A 17,228-nucleotide genomic window follows, 5' to 3' on the forward strand; every position below is an offset into this window, starting at 1 on the left:
GGATCTCATTCTCCACTGTAGACCCAGTGTGCCATAGGTCCCACTCTTCATTACAAACTGATCATTCCTTCTCACGATACACTAGACACCTTGTTTACAGATGTGGACCCCGGTACAGTGGATCTCGCCCTCCCAAGAAGGTATTTAGTGCGCAGTAGATTTTGCGCTCAAGTAGATACCCAATTTACTGTGGATCCCTCGCTCCTGGAGGGACCCAGTGTACATTGGATCTCATTCTGTTATGTAGACCATGTGTTCATGGAATCACAGAAGCACATCCTATACTGGAGAACCCATGAACAGTGGATCACATTCTCGAATATAGACCTAGTGTAAGGGATCTCGTCTTTAATTAAAAAACAAATGTACGTTGGATCTCACTGTCCAGTAGAGCCTGTGTACATGGAAACTGTCCTCCAGAACAGACAGTTAATGGCTCTAGCCTCCACCGAAGGGATCTAGTGTCTGCTGGGTCACACACTTCATTAGTGACTCTATGTACAGTGGATCTCACCATCCAGTATAAATGTACAAAAGTACTAATGTTTAAACTGTCTCTCTCTACCACAGACCTAGTGTATGTGAATCTTGCCCACCAGCTCACAGCCAGTGTAGAAAGGATCCCAATCTCGAGTGCAGATCCGTTGTTCAGTGAATCTCACCCCAGTATAGACCCAGTCCACATTAACTCTTAACGTCGAGTAGAAATCCAGTGTACACAGAATTTCATCGTTTACTTTAATCTCACGGTTTGGTGGATCGAACCATACCCTGGAAGCTCTGTGTTCACTGGCTTTCGTCCTTGATTACAGATGAAGTGTGTGATGAAGCGTGTCCTCGAGGAGACCCACCCTTGAGTACAGACCCTGCGTACAGTGGATCTCGCCTTCTAGTAGACATCCCGCACTTAGTGGATCTCCCCCTACATTATAAACGCAGGTTACTATTAATCTCATCCTTGCCTATAGATCATGTCAAGTTATACCTTGGACTAGCTGCTCCTCCGAATGAAGGACACTATGTGAAACTAATAGTGCCCTTGAGTCGAGCCTGCCTGGTTCTGGTGCTTTCAGGAGTGTTGGCATAAAGCCTCTAAAATGGAACGGTTGTCAGCGGCACACATCATCTCAATGCATTTAGGAACAAGTAACGAATAGCAGCTCATTTGTTCTGTCCCTTCCTCCGATTGCGGAGTAGAAATATTCCAGAAGTTGTTCCTTTAAGCCCATAGACAGACAGTGTTCCATGATGATACTTGATCAGCATTTCTATTAGTGTGCTAGCCTACTGCCTTTCTGTGATCATGATCTCCGTCATCTTTCAGACCTAAATGCTTTTCCCTGCTTCTTCTGGGGCAAGTTGCACTGAAGTGACGTGCAGTGTTCTACCTTGCAAACATTGCTCCCCTGGGGATAGCCCCGGTTGATTATCTAACTACCAAGAGTAAATGCCTTGGAGTTTGACATGCTCATTAGTCTTTGTTGCAACTAAGTCAAATAGAAGGAGAACTTCAAGGGACCTCCACCTATTTTACTTATTGGGTTCAGTCAACCTACGTAGCCCATGACTGCCATATGGATAGCCGTAGGGCAGAGATTTCTAACAAAGTCCACTCCTGTGAACTGACCTGTGCTGTTCCTTTACATTTTCCCTTCCGTCGATAATTAAAGTGTGGTCTCTTGGTTGCAAGATCTCCGATCTTGTGTTATTGTCCACAATCACTGCCTTCCTTCTCCTCCCTCTTGGGTGGCTGATTCTCGCACACTCTCCTCTGAGTTTCGATGCCTTGTTCCTGAATTTGTAAACTGTATTCGCTTGCTAGTGTACGACAGCAATTGAGCAGCTGTTCCAACTACACAGAATAGCTCTGCTAGAGTTCATGTACCAGTGAGCTGCTTTATTGGGCCTCAGAGGGAAAGATTCATGAGCAGGATGAGAGGTCCATCTCTATGACTAATTACTTCTTTCCTCTTCCCTAGCCTCATATTTGAGTTAATTCTCCATATATCAGAAGTGTTTTAGGTTTTTAACTTAATATAACCTGAAAGCAATTGCTAGAACCGATCCTTTTTTGTAGTTATTGTACGTTGAGGTCAAGGTAAACAGAGCAGTATTTATCACCTAATGTAACGTCCCACACCGCGACCAGGCAGGAGTGTTTCCTGAGACCCCCAAATTCCACTCAAGTGCCAAAGAGCTTTTTCAGAGAAATTTCACTGTTGGATAGATGTGGTTGTCACATTAGTTCTCTGTGCACCTTTCATAATCACTGCAGCGTGTGCTCTTCACACCACGATCGTTGCCAGGTTTGACCTTGTATTGCTTGAAAACCTTCATTTTTTAATTATTCATATAGACTTTAGAGCTAGCATGTTTCAAGTGGAGCTGCTTAGCTCTAGCTTTCCACTGTTGGTTCTGAATTTGCTTGCACTAACAATACAGAGCAGTTACCTATGTTAATAAACTTCAGTATCATCTGGTCCTGTAGACTCTGGAATGTAAAGTAGTGGAGCTTTGGTGGTGGTGTGTGTACTTAGAAATGTGTGCCAGCTACTAATGGCTTCCAAGACAAAAAGGCATTTGCTCTAGGTCTTTAACCCTTTCGATGCTCATGACGAGCTCAGCTCGTCATGATGCACAGTTGAGCTGTGCTGATGACGAGATGAGGTCGTCATGAATACAGCCTGAGGGCAATTTCCAGCACAGGGGGGGAAAACGCCTAGCAGCCAAGGTGGGAGTATGTTTTAAAGGTTGTATGTTTCTAGTTTAAGGGCTGAGACTTGTAACGAACTGGAGAGTTTTGGCAAAGCCCCAATTTTTAATAGAGCACATTTGAGGTGACGCTCAGCAATCCACCATTGAAGCTTGATTTTAGCAAGACTATAAGCAAAGCATCAGCGATGTGCAGTACACTCTGAGTCTGAAAGTAAAACTGATTCATTATTATTGATTCTAATGGTAAGTGTGGTGCAATCTGAATGCTGTCCTGTTTGTGCCCTTATATTGTGCCTGTATGATAGCTGCTTGCCTCCCAGCTCCTGATGTTTCTTGCAAGTAACACTGAAAGCGCTCATGATAGAGAGCCAACTCTTCTCCTTTGAGTCTCCTTGTCCATGCTTGTGGTGGTTGATCTATGTTTCTTGCCTCCTTTTATGTCCCTTGTAGTGTCTCTTGCTTAAGCTAAGTTAGTTCCTACTTTAGTGATGAAAGAGGCTCTGAGAATTGGACGAGAAGAGGGTGGAAGTGGTTGCATATTCCTGTCTGTAGAAGACCTGATCACTGAGAGCAGGGGGCCATATTGTCTTGTCTTTTCTGGAGTTTAATTAGTTTGAAAGACAAGATTTTTACTCTATTTCAGCTCACTGTAGGTATCTGTCTAGTGTGTCCTCACTGTTTTCTTACCGTTGCAGTTTAAATTATGGGTTCCTGGTGGATTCACTTAAGGGAAACTCCTAGGTCTCTTGACCCCTTTCACAGTCCAGTTCAACATTGACGCTCCTTGTGCTTTAGGTGGACTGTTCTAAATATTTACATTTTTGTTTTCACCCAACAGGAAAACAAAGATTGGAATCAGCTGATCCAGGATGCACAGAGAAGGGGTGCCATCATCAAAACCCGAGAAGAAAACTACAGCAAAGACGCCACCAAAATCCTCAAACTGAAGCCATCGTTTCTGCGCAGCCATTCTTTTCCCAGTGCTGAAGAAACAAAAAAGCCATTGAGTGACCGACCTCAGCACACTGTGCCTCAGACAGAAAGAAAGGAGAGTTCCAATGGTTCAACCCCATCATTGCCAGTACCAGCTCCTTTCGTGTACCGGACTGCTGGTGCCCCTCCTGAGGTAGTGCCGCAGCTCTATGGTTCTAACTTGCTGCCAGGTGCAGCGTCTGCAAAAGCTACCTCTACTGCACCGGGGCCATCTATAGGACCAACGTTGCCTAATGAGCGACCACGGGACCCCCGTCTATCCCGTAAACCTGAACCCGCAGCCGTGGTCACTCAGCCCAGCCGCACAGGGCACACATTACCACATGGCTCTGGCCACTTCCCAGGACAGACATGGCCCATACTGCCCCACCGAACTGCGGGAGGCTCAGGTACACCAAGCCGGACTCCTCAAACAAGTTCATCCGGAGACAGTGATAGAAATATGGACCACAGGTTATCATGGCAGGCCAATAGGAACCAGACACAAGGTAACTGGAATAGTTACACTGACAACAGGCAATGGGACAGACAGCAGGATGACCGTTCTAGAAATAAAAGGAGAGAACACTCACAGCAGAGCGATGATGCAAAAAGACAGAAAACCTCAAATTATAACATCAAATAAAAAAAAAAATAGTTTGGAAAATGTGAATGCTGGCATTCCTTTATATCAACTGTGACAGTGGGGTGAAAGGGTGGATCCAGGTGGAGTATCTGTCGGCCTATAGGCTGCCCGCTCCACATAGATACAGTAGGGTCTCGAAATGGACTCCGGAGATAGTAAGTTGAAGGACATATGCAACTTCATTACTTCATGGTTCTGCTGTAGATTGGAGATAAAGTGCCCCTCCCCCTAGGGAGATGAACAATTGCTGTGCAGCATAGACTGTAGCGGCTTATGGGAAGATTTTTTTTTTACATGTAAAACTTTCTGTATTATATCTGTACAGGTGGAACTGTTTATTTTAGCCTGGATAGGGTTGGCGCTGTTTCTTCACTTGCGTGAGTATGGTCCTTTGACGATGGAGGAGGTAGGTTAGTCTGCATAGTGACATTAAGAGAAGGCCTCATAGTTGTCCAGTTCCTTTTGTATCAAGAGGAATGGACAGGGCATATGTGTTTGCATAAAGGTGAGCAGAGTCCTCCGTGTCCCCCAATACTTTAGAGCACTTTGTTCACAATTACTCAGGGCTTTTGGCAACTCGCTCAGTGTAACAGTAACCACGCTAGTGCCTTGCACACATACTTCCATGTCTTCCAAGGCTGCTTCTTTGGTGTTACCTTCTTATGCGTAGGCAATTCTAACCACAGAGAGCTGAACATGGAGGTCTGAGCGCCTGTGTTCTTGTGACCTCCACCCTTAATTAAAGCTCTTGCCTGTAATTCATTGTTAATAGAAGCAGCAGAAGTCATTCTTATCTGGATCTTTCATTACTTCTGTATGTTGCAATAAAGTGCGAGTTTTGCTCTCTTTGGTGCATTTATAATGCTGATTGTGCAGCAGTTTGTGTCCACACAGACCAGTGGATGCCAGATAGAAACCTAATGTCACACCTCGTATGAGTTTGATGTGTGTGGGTCTGAAAGAACTTGCAAAGTAGTATTAACAGCCTACAAAGAGCAGAAACTGTCAACTCTTATGCTTTTTTGCCATAGCTATTGATTATTTTTTTTAAACCCTGTGTGAAAAATGCACTCTAGGTGAAAAGCTATCCAAAATATTTGTTTGTTTGAATGTTTTTTTTCCACTGGATTTTTGACAAATGTCTGCACCCCCATTTTTAACCCAGTCAATATTTTCAGCCTCCTTACTTTGACATAACTGTTCTTTTCACTCACACTACAAGAGCGAATACCAGCACCCACACAGGCTGTGACTGGAGTAAGAATAGTTAAATAGCCAGATGTGGAATTTTCAAAAGTCGATGTTAGGTTATTAGAAGGAAATTTAGAGTATGCAAGTGTTAATGTGGAAAAAAGATGACTACCTTGGAAAAAATGTTGGGAAAAACATCTCCTCAGTTTTAAGGTGCTTAAAAATTGTGTCAATGCCAAACAGGTTGATAGTAAGAAGCAGTCTGGAATATTGGAGGTATGTGCCTCCTCTGCTCTTAAAAGGAGTAAAAAAATAAATAAAAGAATGGAGGGCAGGTGTGTTATAAATGCAAAATAAATTTTAAAATCACAGTTCGCTCTATTTGTCCAACTACAAGCTTTTTTTCTCTTCAATTGCCATGGCACAGGAAATCGTATTTTTTCATCCATTTAGTTCAAAAAGAAGTTTCAACAAAGTATTCTTGACTTCTTCGCTTAAGTCTGTTTTCATATCCCCACAGAAGATATACTCTAAAGTGTAACTCTCCAGGTTGTCAAGTAGATTTGTTTGAGTTATTCCAGAAGTTGCCTTTCTGTTTTTCCAGGGAAGAAGCTCAGGGAACGTACTTTAAATGTTTTCTCTGCACTGTAGAGCTCTTTCTAAAGCTTCTTTTAGCATAGAGGTTAGTGCTCACCGAGCTGCCATGATTACCTTTTTAAAGGGTCAGTGCAGAAGTGAACTCTTGGTCAACATCCCTTCAGAATGTTCAGCCAAATATCTTTCGCTTCAGACCAACAAGCAGTTACTCTTCGAGATCCTCCATTCATTCTGAAGTTCATTCTTGAACTTAGGCATTTGGTCCGATACGTTTGACGCAGTTTCTCCGAGCAAGAATCTTGCCTAACATATCTGATGTGTTAACCAGATTTATCAAGGGCTAGCTGTATTCTTATGGTTTTGCCAATTACTAAATGGGGTGTACTTGACAGAAACGTTTCTAAGAAGCAAATGAATGCTGTTCCGACTTCCCGATTTCAGTATTTCACAAGAGGCGCCCTCCGTTTGGGGGGGAGAAGGCTGCGTCTGCAGCATTGGATCTTCCAGTGAATCAAACACTTTGAATGTTCCTTGGCAATAGGCAAGACTCTCACGCCAAAATAAATCACATTGGTAGGGAAATTGTGCTGAGCACTAGCATGATTGCATCATTACCTTCAGATGTAATCTCATTAATGTAAGACCAGGTGGCCACCCAGCATTAGGGCCCTTTACATTCCTTTTCTCATTATCCAGTGAAGCGATATTTATTTTTTTGCTGTTAGATACTATTCATATCGACAATATATCTTCTGACATCACTGTTGGCATGTGATTTTATCTTGTCTAGGAGGTTTTTAACTCATTTTAAAATTAACCTACTGACACCACTATGCACATGTGCAAGGAAGTACCTCTGAATTCCTGAAAGCAATATTGTTGTGGTGCGCAGATATGCTAACCCATCCTCAGTGTAAACCCCACTTTTGATGTTAAATAAAGCATTGTTTGAGCCCAGTGCTGGCATCCTACTCCTGTGAAGCTATTCTGCAAAGGAACTCAGTGTAATATGGGCATATGTACCACTGAGTGAAATAAAGCTGACATTATAGTGAAATGGTGGTGTCAGGAGATCTCACAAGGAACTTAACAATATTTTGCTACAGAGTGAAAAGGTACTTGACTGGTGAATGTGTAGAGGATTCAAGTGGTTATCAAGGCCAAATGGAATATTGCTTTTCCTGCCAGCTCCTTGTTTGATATTGAATTACTTTTTCAAATTCCTTTTTTGCTCATATGCTTAGCATTTAAAGAGTAGTAATGCCATTGAAATTACAAAAGTCAGTCCTCATCAGCTCTTTCATATTCCTTTGTATTCCCCTTATGAGGACTCCTGAACCACCACTACATGCAGGATTAGTAGCCACTCCATGTAGAATGGCAAAACCCTGTACTAGGTTCCATAGATGCTTTGCCTAAGCTGCCACCTTTTTCCAGTGTTTGATATTTCTATTGTGTTTGTCTCTTGGTAGTAGTGAGGAGCCAGACATAGAAGTAGTGTAACGTTAGTCATTAGTAGTCTCTAATGTAGGCTTATTGTATAGGCTCCATATGCATGTTCTCCAATCCTTAATTGCTGAACTTGCGCCCAAAGTTTCCTTGCTGAGCCCCAGGCCTAATCTCCTCTGTTGGCCCATGCCCTGAGGTCACCCCCTACAAATTGGTGCCTAGTCCTGGCACTTCCCCCACATCACCTATGCCATGATGTCCATCTGCACTTGATCGCATTATGATGCTCTTTCCCTGGCACTGCCCATGCACAACTTGTGCCACTATACCCATCCAGTTGGAATTGTGAATCAGCACCTACTCTGCTCGTGCCACTTTGGCCAACACGCTGATTCGATGCCACAATACCCATCCAGCTAGATTTGTGAACCAGCACCTACTCTGCTCATTCAACTGTGGCTAACCTGCTAATTCGGTGCCCGGACAGACACCATGCTGGACCGGTGTCCCAACGCACACTTAGATGAACCCATGCCTTATTTATTTAGTTGTCAGATTTATAGTGCGTATAGCTGCCTCAGCGACGGGGCGTCCCAGCGCAGACCGCAGACTCCAAGACACGAACCAGAGAGCAGAGGGGTTTAGGCTGGAAAAAGCCAACTCTTTACGGCCTTCCGGATCGCAAGGTGGTTCTGGATCACTCTGATGGAAACAGGAAGGGAGTTCGAGTTGCGCAGCCAGACAGCGGAAGGAACGGCCCCCCGCTCTGGCTTTCAGGACACGCGGAGTACAAACCAGAGCTGAGGTAGCATATCTCAAAGGACGCCGTGGCACATACAACCCTAACAGCCCCGCCAGCCCCACGGGTGCCTGAAGCGACAGAATCCTATGAGCCACACAGAGTGCCTTATATTGAATGCGTTTCTCCACCGGCAACCAGTGAAGTTTCCAAAGTACATGGGAGATAGAGCAAGAGTTTGGGAGGGCCACCAGCATGCGGGCAGCTGCATTCTGTGCTCTTTGAAGACGCTTAACACTGGCCTTGTTCGCACCCAAGTATAAGCAGTTGCCATAATCCAGTCTTGACAAAATTGTAGACTGAAGAATGGTTTGGCGAACCTTTGGAGGGTCTTTTTCCTGATGCCTACTGTAATACAACTGTGCTCCTGGCCTTCTCAATGGGCCCCAATGCCAGCTCCACTACACCTCTGTTTATAATATGCCAGCTAGTTCAGCCATACTGCTTTCCCTGCTTCCTCGTTGAAATCAAAGCTCATTGTCAAATGTATACAGAAGATTTTCTCATTGGCCAGTTTGACATTTAGGTCCTGGAACACTGTCGGCTAGGGTGCTCTACACATGCTTTCTGGGATAGCAAGATTTTTCCTGCTGTTCTCAAAGTGTTTAACAATGTGATCTCACAGACATTCGATGATGAACAGGATGGGGCTTAGTACGTACTGAGATCCACTCTAGAGAACAGACTGTGTGGGTCGCTCCATGGGCACCAGAATGATGATTCAGTACTATCCATGGATGTGTCCCTCTAAATGTTCTTGTGTTTTGCTGTCATCCCTTATGAATGTGCCATTTGATGGCTCCAGGCTTTTTGAAGAGTAGCTGATTCAGCGTGGAATGCTTTAAATAGAGCCTTGCTGGTGCTAGTTCCTTGGGTTTACTCTCTCCAGCCCACCTAGTCCATCAATGAAGCATGATTTATAAAGTGCAGTTTGTCACCCGCAAGGGGATCCAGGTGTTTGCTGTTGGTCTCAGTCGAACAGCCAGGTCTTGAGTCCCTTCTGAAGTCAGACAGCGAGGGTGAGGTGTTGAGGTAGAGGAGGAGGGTGTTCCAAGCTCTGGTGGCAAGATGGAAGAAGGAGTGTCCTCAGGTGCGGCAGCGGCATATGTGCAAGATCTGTGCGAGGGTGACGTTTGCGAAGCGGAGGTTCCTGGGGGAGGGGGCAGTGAAAGTGCATATGGTGCAAAAAAAGATGGAATCTGAAAGAGACAAGTTAGTGATAGATTCCGAACCTTAGAATATCCCCAGGCGTCAGACTGGATCCGGAAATTTTTTGCGTAGCAATACCCATGCGCGTCGGTAGGCGTCGCCTGTGGCTCCGTCGTCGGCGTCGTTACCGCCGGAATGACGTCGTCGGAGTACTTGGACGCCGCCCATGCGCGCTGACGTCAGTTCTTCTTTTTTCCGCGCCAGCTAGCGCAGATCCGGAAGAAGCTCTACCCCCAGTCAATTTTTGACTGAACTTTTTGATATTTTGATCACTCTTTTTTGTCAAGTCCTCGACTCTATCGGTGCCGGTAGGGATGCCCGGGTTCAAGCCCTGCTCGAAGTGCGATCGACTGATGTCGGTCACGGACCCCCATCGCCGGTGCCTGAAGTGCTTAGGCCTCGACCAGGACGATCGAACCTGCTCCGACTGCTCAGCCCTGACGTCGAAGGCTAGGCGGGAGCGGTCCCGCAAGCGACTCGAGCTGAGGCAGTCGGCCTGCGCCGCTCCAGGTCCCGGTCCCACGGGAGGTCGAGGGACAGGTCGCGAGGTCGGAGTCATCGAAGCTCCGGGAGTGGACACCGGTCGTCAGGTTCCAAGTCCTCAGGTAAGAGGCATGAGAGGTCGGAGCGACGTCATCGATCCTCCGACCCTCCCCGATGCTCGCACGATGCGGCCGGGGGCTCGGGCGATGCCGCCCACGCGACTCCGCGGGAGTCGCTAGCGTCGCCGCCTGCCCCACACCTTCGGTTCCCTGGGCACGGCGCGACGCCGGAGAAGGTCGAGAGGTACCTCATGGCCATGAGGGCCCTCCCTCCTCAGTCGGTTTCTGTGGCGCCTTCGGACCCAACGGTTCCGTCTGGAGGTCCTAACGGGTCGGGTGCTTCGGCCCCGACGCCGCCGGCGACTTCGGTCTCGGCGCTGCAGGACCTTGCCGGAGCCGGCTCCGGATCCGGGGCGTCGCCGGTCGACCATATGACCTCACCGGCGCCGTCCCCACGGGTGTGGCCCCCGGTGCCCACTGTGGTTGCCGCCCCCAATGTTTCCTGCGGTCCGACTCGGGCGCCGCTGGGCGCCGATTCTGTCGGCCTTTGGGGATTTTTATCTCCACGAGGAGGCCCTGTCTACTAATCCTGGTTTACTGGACACAGGTGACGAGGAAGATTGGGAGGGGTCCGAGGACCCTCTGGCACTAGATTGCCAGTCTCAACAGGACTGGACATATGAGCTTGGGGAGGCCAGTGGTCTTGACACTTCGCCAGACACTGGATTTAGCTCACCTCCGACTGTGGCTTCGGAGGCGGGCTCTACATATAGTGTAGTGTTGACGAAGGCAGCTAAGGCCTTAAATCTTAAGATCCCTGTCGCGGCCGTGAGGACTAACCTACTCACAGAGGTCTTCAAACCGCAGTCAAGCTCTAGTGAACCCCTGCTGCCGTTCAATGAGGCCTTGTGTGACGTTCTTGTGGGCACTTGGTCCAAGCCTGCCACAGGTCCGCCTGTGGATAGGAACGTGGCCAGACGCTACCGCCCGGCCCCGGGCGACCCATGCTTTTTGTCCACCCACCCAACCCCCGAGAGTCTGGTCATCCAGGCCTCAAACTCCCAGACCGCATTCCCGTCGGCCCCGCCCGACAGGGAATCCAAGAGATACGAACAGTTCGGGAAGAAGGTTTTCTCGTCTGTTAGCTTAGGGCTGCGGTCTGTGAATAGCGCCTGTCTCTTGGGCCGCTACACCCACACTCTGTGGGACACGGTTGCGGAGGTGCTGCCACAATGCCCGGAGGAGGTCCAGGCTAAACTCGGCCAAGCCCTTGCGGAAGGCCGAGATGCAGCACGTTTTTCTATCAGGTGTGGGCTGGATACAACTGACTCACTGGGCAGGGCGATGGCAACGACAGTGGTGGTTCGACGCCACGCCTGGTTGAGGTCCGCCAACTTCTGTAGTAGGGGATCTCTGTGTATAGTCATAATCTAGTGAATAGTCCCGCCCATGTGCCTGGACCCCGGCAATCAAAAATAATCTCTTAAGTTGTCAAAAACATGCAGAAACTGCAAAGACACTTAAGAGAGAATTTAAAGACAAATAATGCAGCCTATATCCACAGGCTACACTGTCCAGTACTTCAACTAGAAATTCCACCAAATAACACCACACACAACACAGCCTGCCCAGTTTCTACCATAGAGAAACTTGCCTCTACCAGTAAAAGACTCTGGAATGATAGAGAGGAAGGCATGGACAGACAAGCCCCATAGGCTGCCATTATGTGGCTTAAAATAGGATACTGTGCCTTTAAGAGAACTTTCCAGAACTTCTCCCAGTATCCCAGAATGCATAGCAGGTCCCTCTACTTTCAGTTCTTTTTTCCGGCTCCTGCTAACAGGACCCTGGCATTGAGCTCTCCCTTGTTTCAAGGGTTTATTGGATTTTTTGACACTTTTGTGCTTAAAAGTGTTTGAATTTAGCTTTCTTGGTGTTTTTCTTCTCTTCTGGGTGTTATTTCAGGCGTTTTAGGGCTCTAAAATGCCTTGTCTTTTTGACAAGTGCCCAGCATGTGGAAGGAAGAAGGCCAAGAGTGATCCACACGACGTCTGCATCGTCTGTCTCCCTGAAGATCATGTCCCTGAAGACTGTGTCATCTGCCAGCAGTTTATTGCTCGGACTCTGAGGGACAGGCTGAAGATTAGGCTGTCTGGCCTTGAGGAGAGACGTCTGCAGGTGGGTCTGGGCAGACTGGGAAGGTTCCCTCTCCCTCTGCCTCTGCTGAGGCCTCTAGGGGCTCCCAGGAGGCAGGAAGACCAGCAAACGGTCCCGGTCTCCGTCGACGTTGATTGCATTGACGACGACGTCGAGAGGGATGATGGCGGTGTGTTCCCCATCTCCCCGGGGCTCCGGGTCGAGACGGCGTGACGACTCGACATCGAAAGGCCTGTAGAGGTCGCCGTCGAAGAAACCACAGTCGACGTCATCATCGTCGTCGGAGTCTTACTATCGACGTCGGAGACGAAGTGACAAGCTTCGGCGCTCGCCGTCGAGGCGACACCGCCGTTTGCCATCGAAGCACCGGTCGACGTCGAGGGGCTCCTCGACGTCGAGGGCCTCAAGAAGGAGGGATCGACGCTCGTCTCCAAGAACGGAACGTTCGGCGTCGCGGAGGCGGCGTACGGCGTCACGGAGGAAGAGGTCGACGTCGCGGGGGCGGCGTTCGACATCGTGGAAGAAGAGGTCGACGTCGCGGGGGCGGCGTTCGACATCATGGAAGAAGAGGTCGACGTCGCGGGGGCGGCGTTCGACATCGTGGAAGAAGAGGTCGACGTCGCGGAGGCGGCGTTCGACGCCGGAAAAACGACGCTCTGCGTCTAGGAGTCGTTCCTCCACTCCCAAACGGCGCAAGAGGGATTCTGGCCCCAGAAGTCAGACTGCTTCTAGTGGGGGACGCAAGAGGAAGCGATCAACGGCTGAAGGGGCTGAGTCTCAGCCTCCTTCACCTAAGGGGTCACCGGGCTCGGTGTACTCAGTGGTGTACACACCATCCCGGCCTGGGTCGCCACTGTAGGAGAGTAGGGTCTGCAATCCTATTATCACCCAGATTTTTTTGCTTTTGTTTCACTGGTTTACGACTTTCTCGGGCTGTGGGCCTGCCAATCAGACCCACAGCCTAGCTGTTCTCTCGCTAAATTGATGTGTACCCTAGGTGCATTACCCAATTGGAACTGGGTCACCTTATCAGACCCTGTAACTCAGGGCATCGGTGTACCCAGGGCCTACCAGGGGCTGAAGCATGTATTATGCCACCCTTGGATGGCCATCTAAATCTGACACAACTGGCTGCGCGACAGCTGGGGCAACGTGGCGTACTCGCCCGTTGCTTTAGGTATAGTATCCCTATATCTAACCCAAAAATGGACACCCGAGTTCCTATCAGTCACTCCTATGCCAGGCCATAACAATCCTGAAGGCAGAGTGCGTGGAATCGTGTGAATTGGGCTCCGGCACGAGCCGAGCCCGGTTGCAGCTTGCGGAACCAAGACCCAATGGCTGTTCCATGATAACGCGTACCATATTGGTAACTTCGGTATCGCGTTATCAAGACATGTCGAGTAAGGTGTCATACGAATCGGGAGGCTGACCCCTCACCAATGCTGGCGACGAGGTTAGCATTCCGCCCTTCTAGAGGGACACGACATGTACGTAACTGTGAACCCCAGTTAAAGTTAACTGAAGCCTCAGCTCCACAAAATGGATGCTGCCACGGGCAAGCTGTCACCAGTGTCAACCTCATGGGTACACCAATTGGTCTGACTGGGTGTTAGAGAGAACATATGCCGGAAGGATTGAAGAACCTGTTTGCAATCCTCCTGTTGATGTTCGGAGAGGCTGCCACAAAAGACAACACCGTCTACCGATCCATAGTCAGGATTCTGAGTGAGCAGGTCTGGGAGAGGGTCACTCTCCTCCTCCTGTCCCTCATCTATGGCCATGAGCAAGCTCATGTCCTTCCTGTCGACATATGCCTTGAGCCTGTTGACATGAAGCACCCTGTGGGGGCTCCGGGGAGTTCCAAGGTCCACCAGGTAGGTGACCTCTCCTTTTTTCTCCAGGATGGTGTAGGGCCCGGACCATTTGTCCTTGAGTGCTGCTGGGGCCACTGGCTCCAACACCCACACCTTCTGTCCGGGCTGGTAAACAGTCAAGACAACCTTTTGGTCATGCCAAGCTTTTTGGAGTTCTTGGCTGGCCTTAAGGTTTTCAGACGCCTTCTCCATGTACTCAGCCATCCGGGAGCGGAGGCCAAGCACATAGTCCACTATGCTGGTTGCAGGCTTTTTGAGAGGTCTCTCCCATCCTTCCTTCACCAAACACAGGGGTCCTCTTACACATGCCCGTACAAAAGTTCAAAAGGGCTGTAGCCAACCCCCTTCTGTGGGACTTCTCTATAAGCGAACAAAAGGCAGGGAATCAGGACGTCCCATCTACCCCGGAGCTTTTCAGGTAGTCCATGAATCATCCCTTTCAGGGTCCTGTTGAACCGCTCAACAAGCCCATTGCATTGTGGATGATAGGGTGTAGTGAACTTGTAGTTGACACCACATTCCTTCCACATAGCAGTCAAGTAGCTCGACATGAAGTTTGCACCTCTGTCAGAGACGACCTCCTTAGGGAAGCCCACTCTGTAGAATACTCCAACTAGGGCTCTTGCCACCACAGGGGCTGTAGTGGTCCTAAGGGGAATAGCTTCAGGATACCTGGTGGCATGATCCACTACCACCAGTATAAACTTGTGCCCTGATGCTGTTGGGGGTTCCATTGGACCGACAATGTCAATCCCCACACGTTCAAAGGGCACCCCCACCACAGGCATTGGTATAAGGGGGGCCTTTGTAGTGCCACCTGACTTACCACTGGCTTGGCAAGTGACACAGGAGCGACAAAACTCCCTGGTATCTTCGTTCATGTGAGGCCAGTGAAAGCGCGAGACAAGCCTGTCCCATGTCTTCGTCTGGCCTAGGTGTCCTGCTAAGGGAATCTCGTGGGCCAAGGTAAGAAGGAAACCACGCTGAGACAAGGGAATAACCAGCCTCCTGGTCATGCCAGGCTTGGGGTCGCTTGCCGCAGTGTACAGGAGTCCATCCTCCCAGTATACCTTGTGGGTACCTGTGGCGTTCCCAGCAGCCTCAGCAGCGGCCTGCTGTCTGAGGGGTTCAAGGGAAGGGCAGTTTAACTGGTCCTTCCCCAGGTCTTCTCGTGTGGGTCCCCCTGAGCCCAGAAACTCAATTTGATCAAGTTCGAGTTCTTTAGGTTCAGTTTCCCGCAATTCCTGGAGGTCAGCCTCCTCTGAGACCTGATCCTCGACCTGGGGCAAGGGGGAAGGCGCTGCCTTAACCCGACTGCTCTTCTTCTTGGGAGGTGTCTGGTCCGTTGTTCCAGGATCCAGCACCTGTTCAGTGGGGCATCGTCTGACCTGTGACCTAGTCACAGCAAGCACCTGCGCTGGCAAGCCTAACATCTCCATGTGAGTCCGGTGCTCCACTTCTGACCATTGCGATGACTCCAAATCATTGCCCAACAAACAATCCACTGGGAGGTCTGAACTAACAACAACCTTTTTCTGGCCATTTACCCCTCCCCATGAGAAAGCAACAATCGCCATACTATGACTGGTAGTGACGTTGCTGGCATTGGTCACCAGGAAATCTGTACCTGGCATGATCTGTCCAGGGTCCACAAAGTTAGGCGTCACCATGGTGACACTGGCACACGTGTCCCTATAGGCCTGAGCCATTCGTCCATTGATCAAAGGCGTCTGTCGGTATTTGCCCAAAGTATTGGGACTGACATCAGGGGATATATCCACATCCCCTGTACAGACAAGGACAGCCTGAGTGAGCGTACCAACTAGGTTGTCACACCCCTCAGAACCCAAGGTTAACCCAACTAGTCCCTTGGGAGGCGCACTACTACTGCTGGCTGTACTAGGGGGCACAGGTGCCTTAGGGGTTGCAGTAGCAGGAGTCTGCCCTCCTTTCTTGGTGCACTCACTAAACCAGTGAGTTTTACTTTTACAGTATTGGCACCACCTTTTCGATTGGCCTTCTTGATTCTTCTTTTTTTGGGAAGCCTGATACCCCCCCCCCCCCCCCCCCCCCTCCCCCCCCCCCCACTCTTTGGGTTGTTGGGGACCTGTCGAAGACTTCTGGTCATTTTGTTCCCCTTTCGAATCTTTACCCTTCTGGTCTGCTTTCTTCCGACCACCCTGGTTCTGGCCCTGGTTTTGCTTAACCCTTGTTCTGACCCATCTGTCTGCCTTCTCTCCCAATTCTTGGGGAGAGGTCAGATCCGCGTCGACAAGGTGCTGATGCAACAACTGGTTCTGACAATTGTTTAAAATCTGTTCTCGCATGATAAAATTATACAATCCTGTGTAATCAGTAACCTTACTGCCCAGCAACCAGCCCTCCAAAGCCTTAGTGGCACAATCAACGAAATCAGACCAGTCCTGAGACTGAGTTTTCTGGGTATCCCTGAACAGCAACCTGTACTGCTCAGTGGTTAGGCCGAACCCATCAATCAGTGTGTTCTTCAGGACCTGGTAATTGTTAGCATCCTCGGCTCTAGTAGTGAGGAGCTTCTCTCTACCTTTACCTTCAAAGGAGAGCCACAAGATAGCTGCCCACTGACTCTGGGGGACGCACTGTACAGTGCAGGCCCGCTCCAAAGCAGTAATCCATTTGTGGATGTCGTCCCCTTGCTTAAAGGGGGGCACTATCTTACTCAGGTGCCTAGTGTCTAAACTCCTGTTTTCCCGTGGGGGAATGCTGCCACCAGTGGGAAGGGTCCCACTCAATTCTTGCTCTCTAGCGAAGGCGAGTCTTTCTTTGGCTAGGGCAAGTTCTTCCCTTTCGATCCGCAGATTGACTTCCCGCTCCTTAGCTTCGTACACTCTCCTCTGAGGGGATGTCATCCCTCTTCGAGCAGAGCCTCGAGAGCCATTGGTTCGAGCGGATCTGTTAGAGCCTCTCGACAGAGACCTAACTCGTCCACTCCCAATGTTAAGCTGGCCTGAGAGGGGCCCCAGGGGTCTCCTAGTACCATTCTCATGCCGGCTTAAGTTGTCCTGAGTTAGCTGGCTAACTATGACTGGACCTTT

General features: G+C 49.2%; 1 protein-coding gene across 5 annotated transcripts in view; it reads left to right on the plus strand.

Moving 5' to 3' along the window:
- Positions 1 to 5,179, plus strand: part of SETX (senataxin) — a 631,151-nt gene extending 625,972 nt beyond the window's left edge. For all 5 annotated transcript variants that reach the window (XM_086924766.1, XM_086924768.1, XM_086924765.1 and 2 more), the window contains one exon: positions 3,554 to 5,179. In XM_086924766.1, the coding sequence (XP_086780892.1) occupies positions 3,554 to 4,333 (780 nt within the window). In that variant the 3' untranslated portion in view covers positions 4,334 to 5,179. The remainder of the gene's footprint in view (positions 1 to 3,553) is intronic.
- The last annotated feature ends 12,049 nt before the right edge of the window (positions 5,180 to 17,228 follow it).

This window comes from Lissotriton vulgaris, chromosome 5 (assembly GCF_964263255.1).
Source record: "Lissotriton vulgaris chromosome 5, aLisVul1.2, whole genome shotgun sequence".
In the NCBI taxonomy this organism is placed as follows: Eukaryota; Metazoa; Chordata; class Amphibia; order Caudata; family Salamandridae; genus Lissotriton; species Lissotriton vulgaris.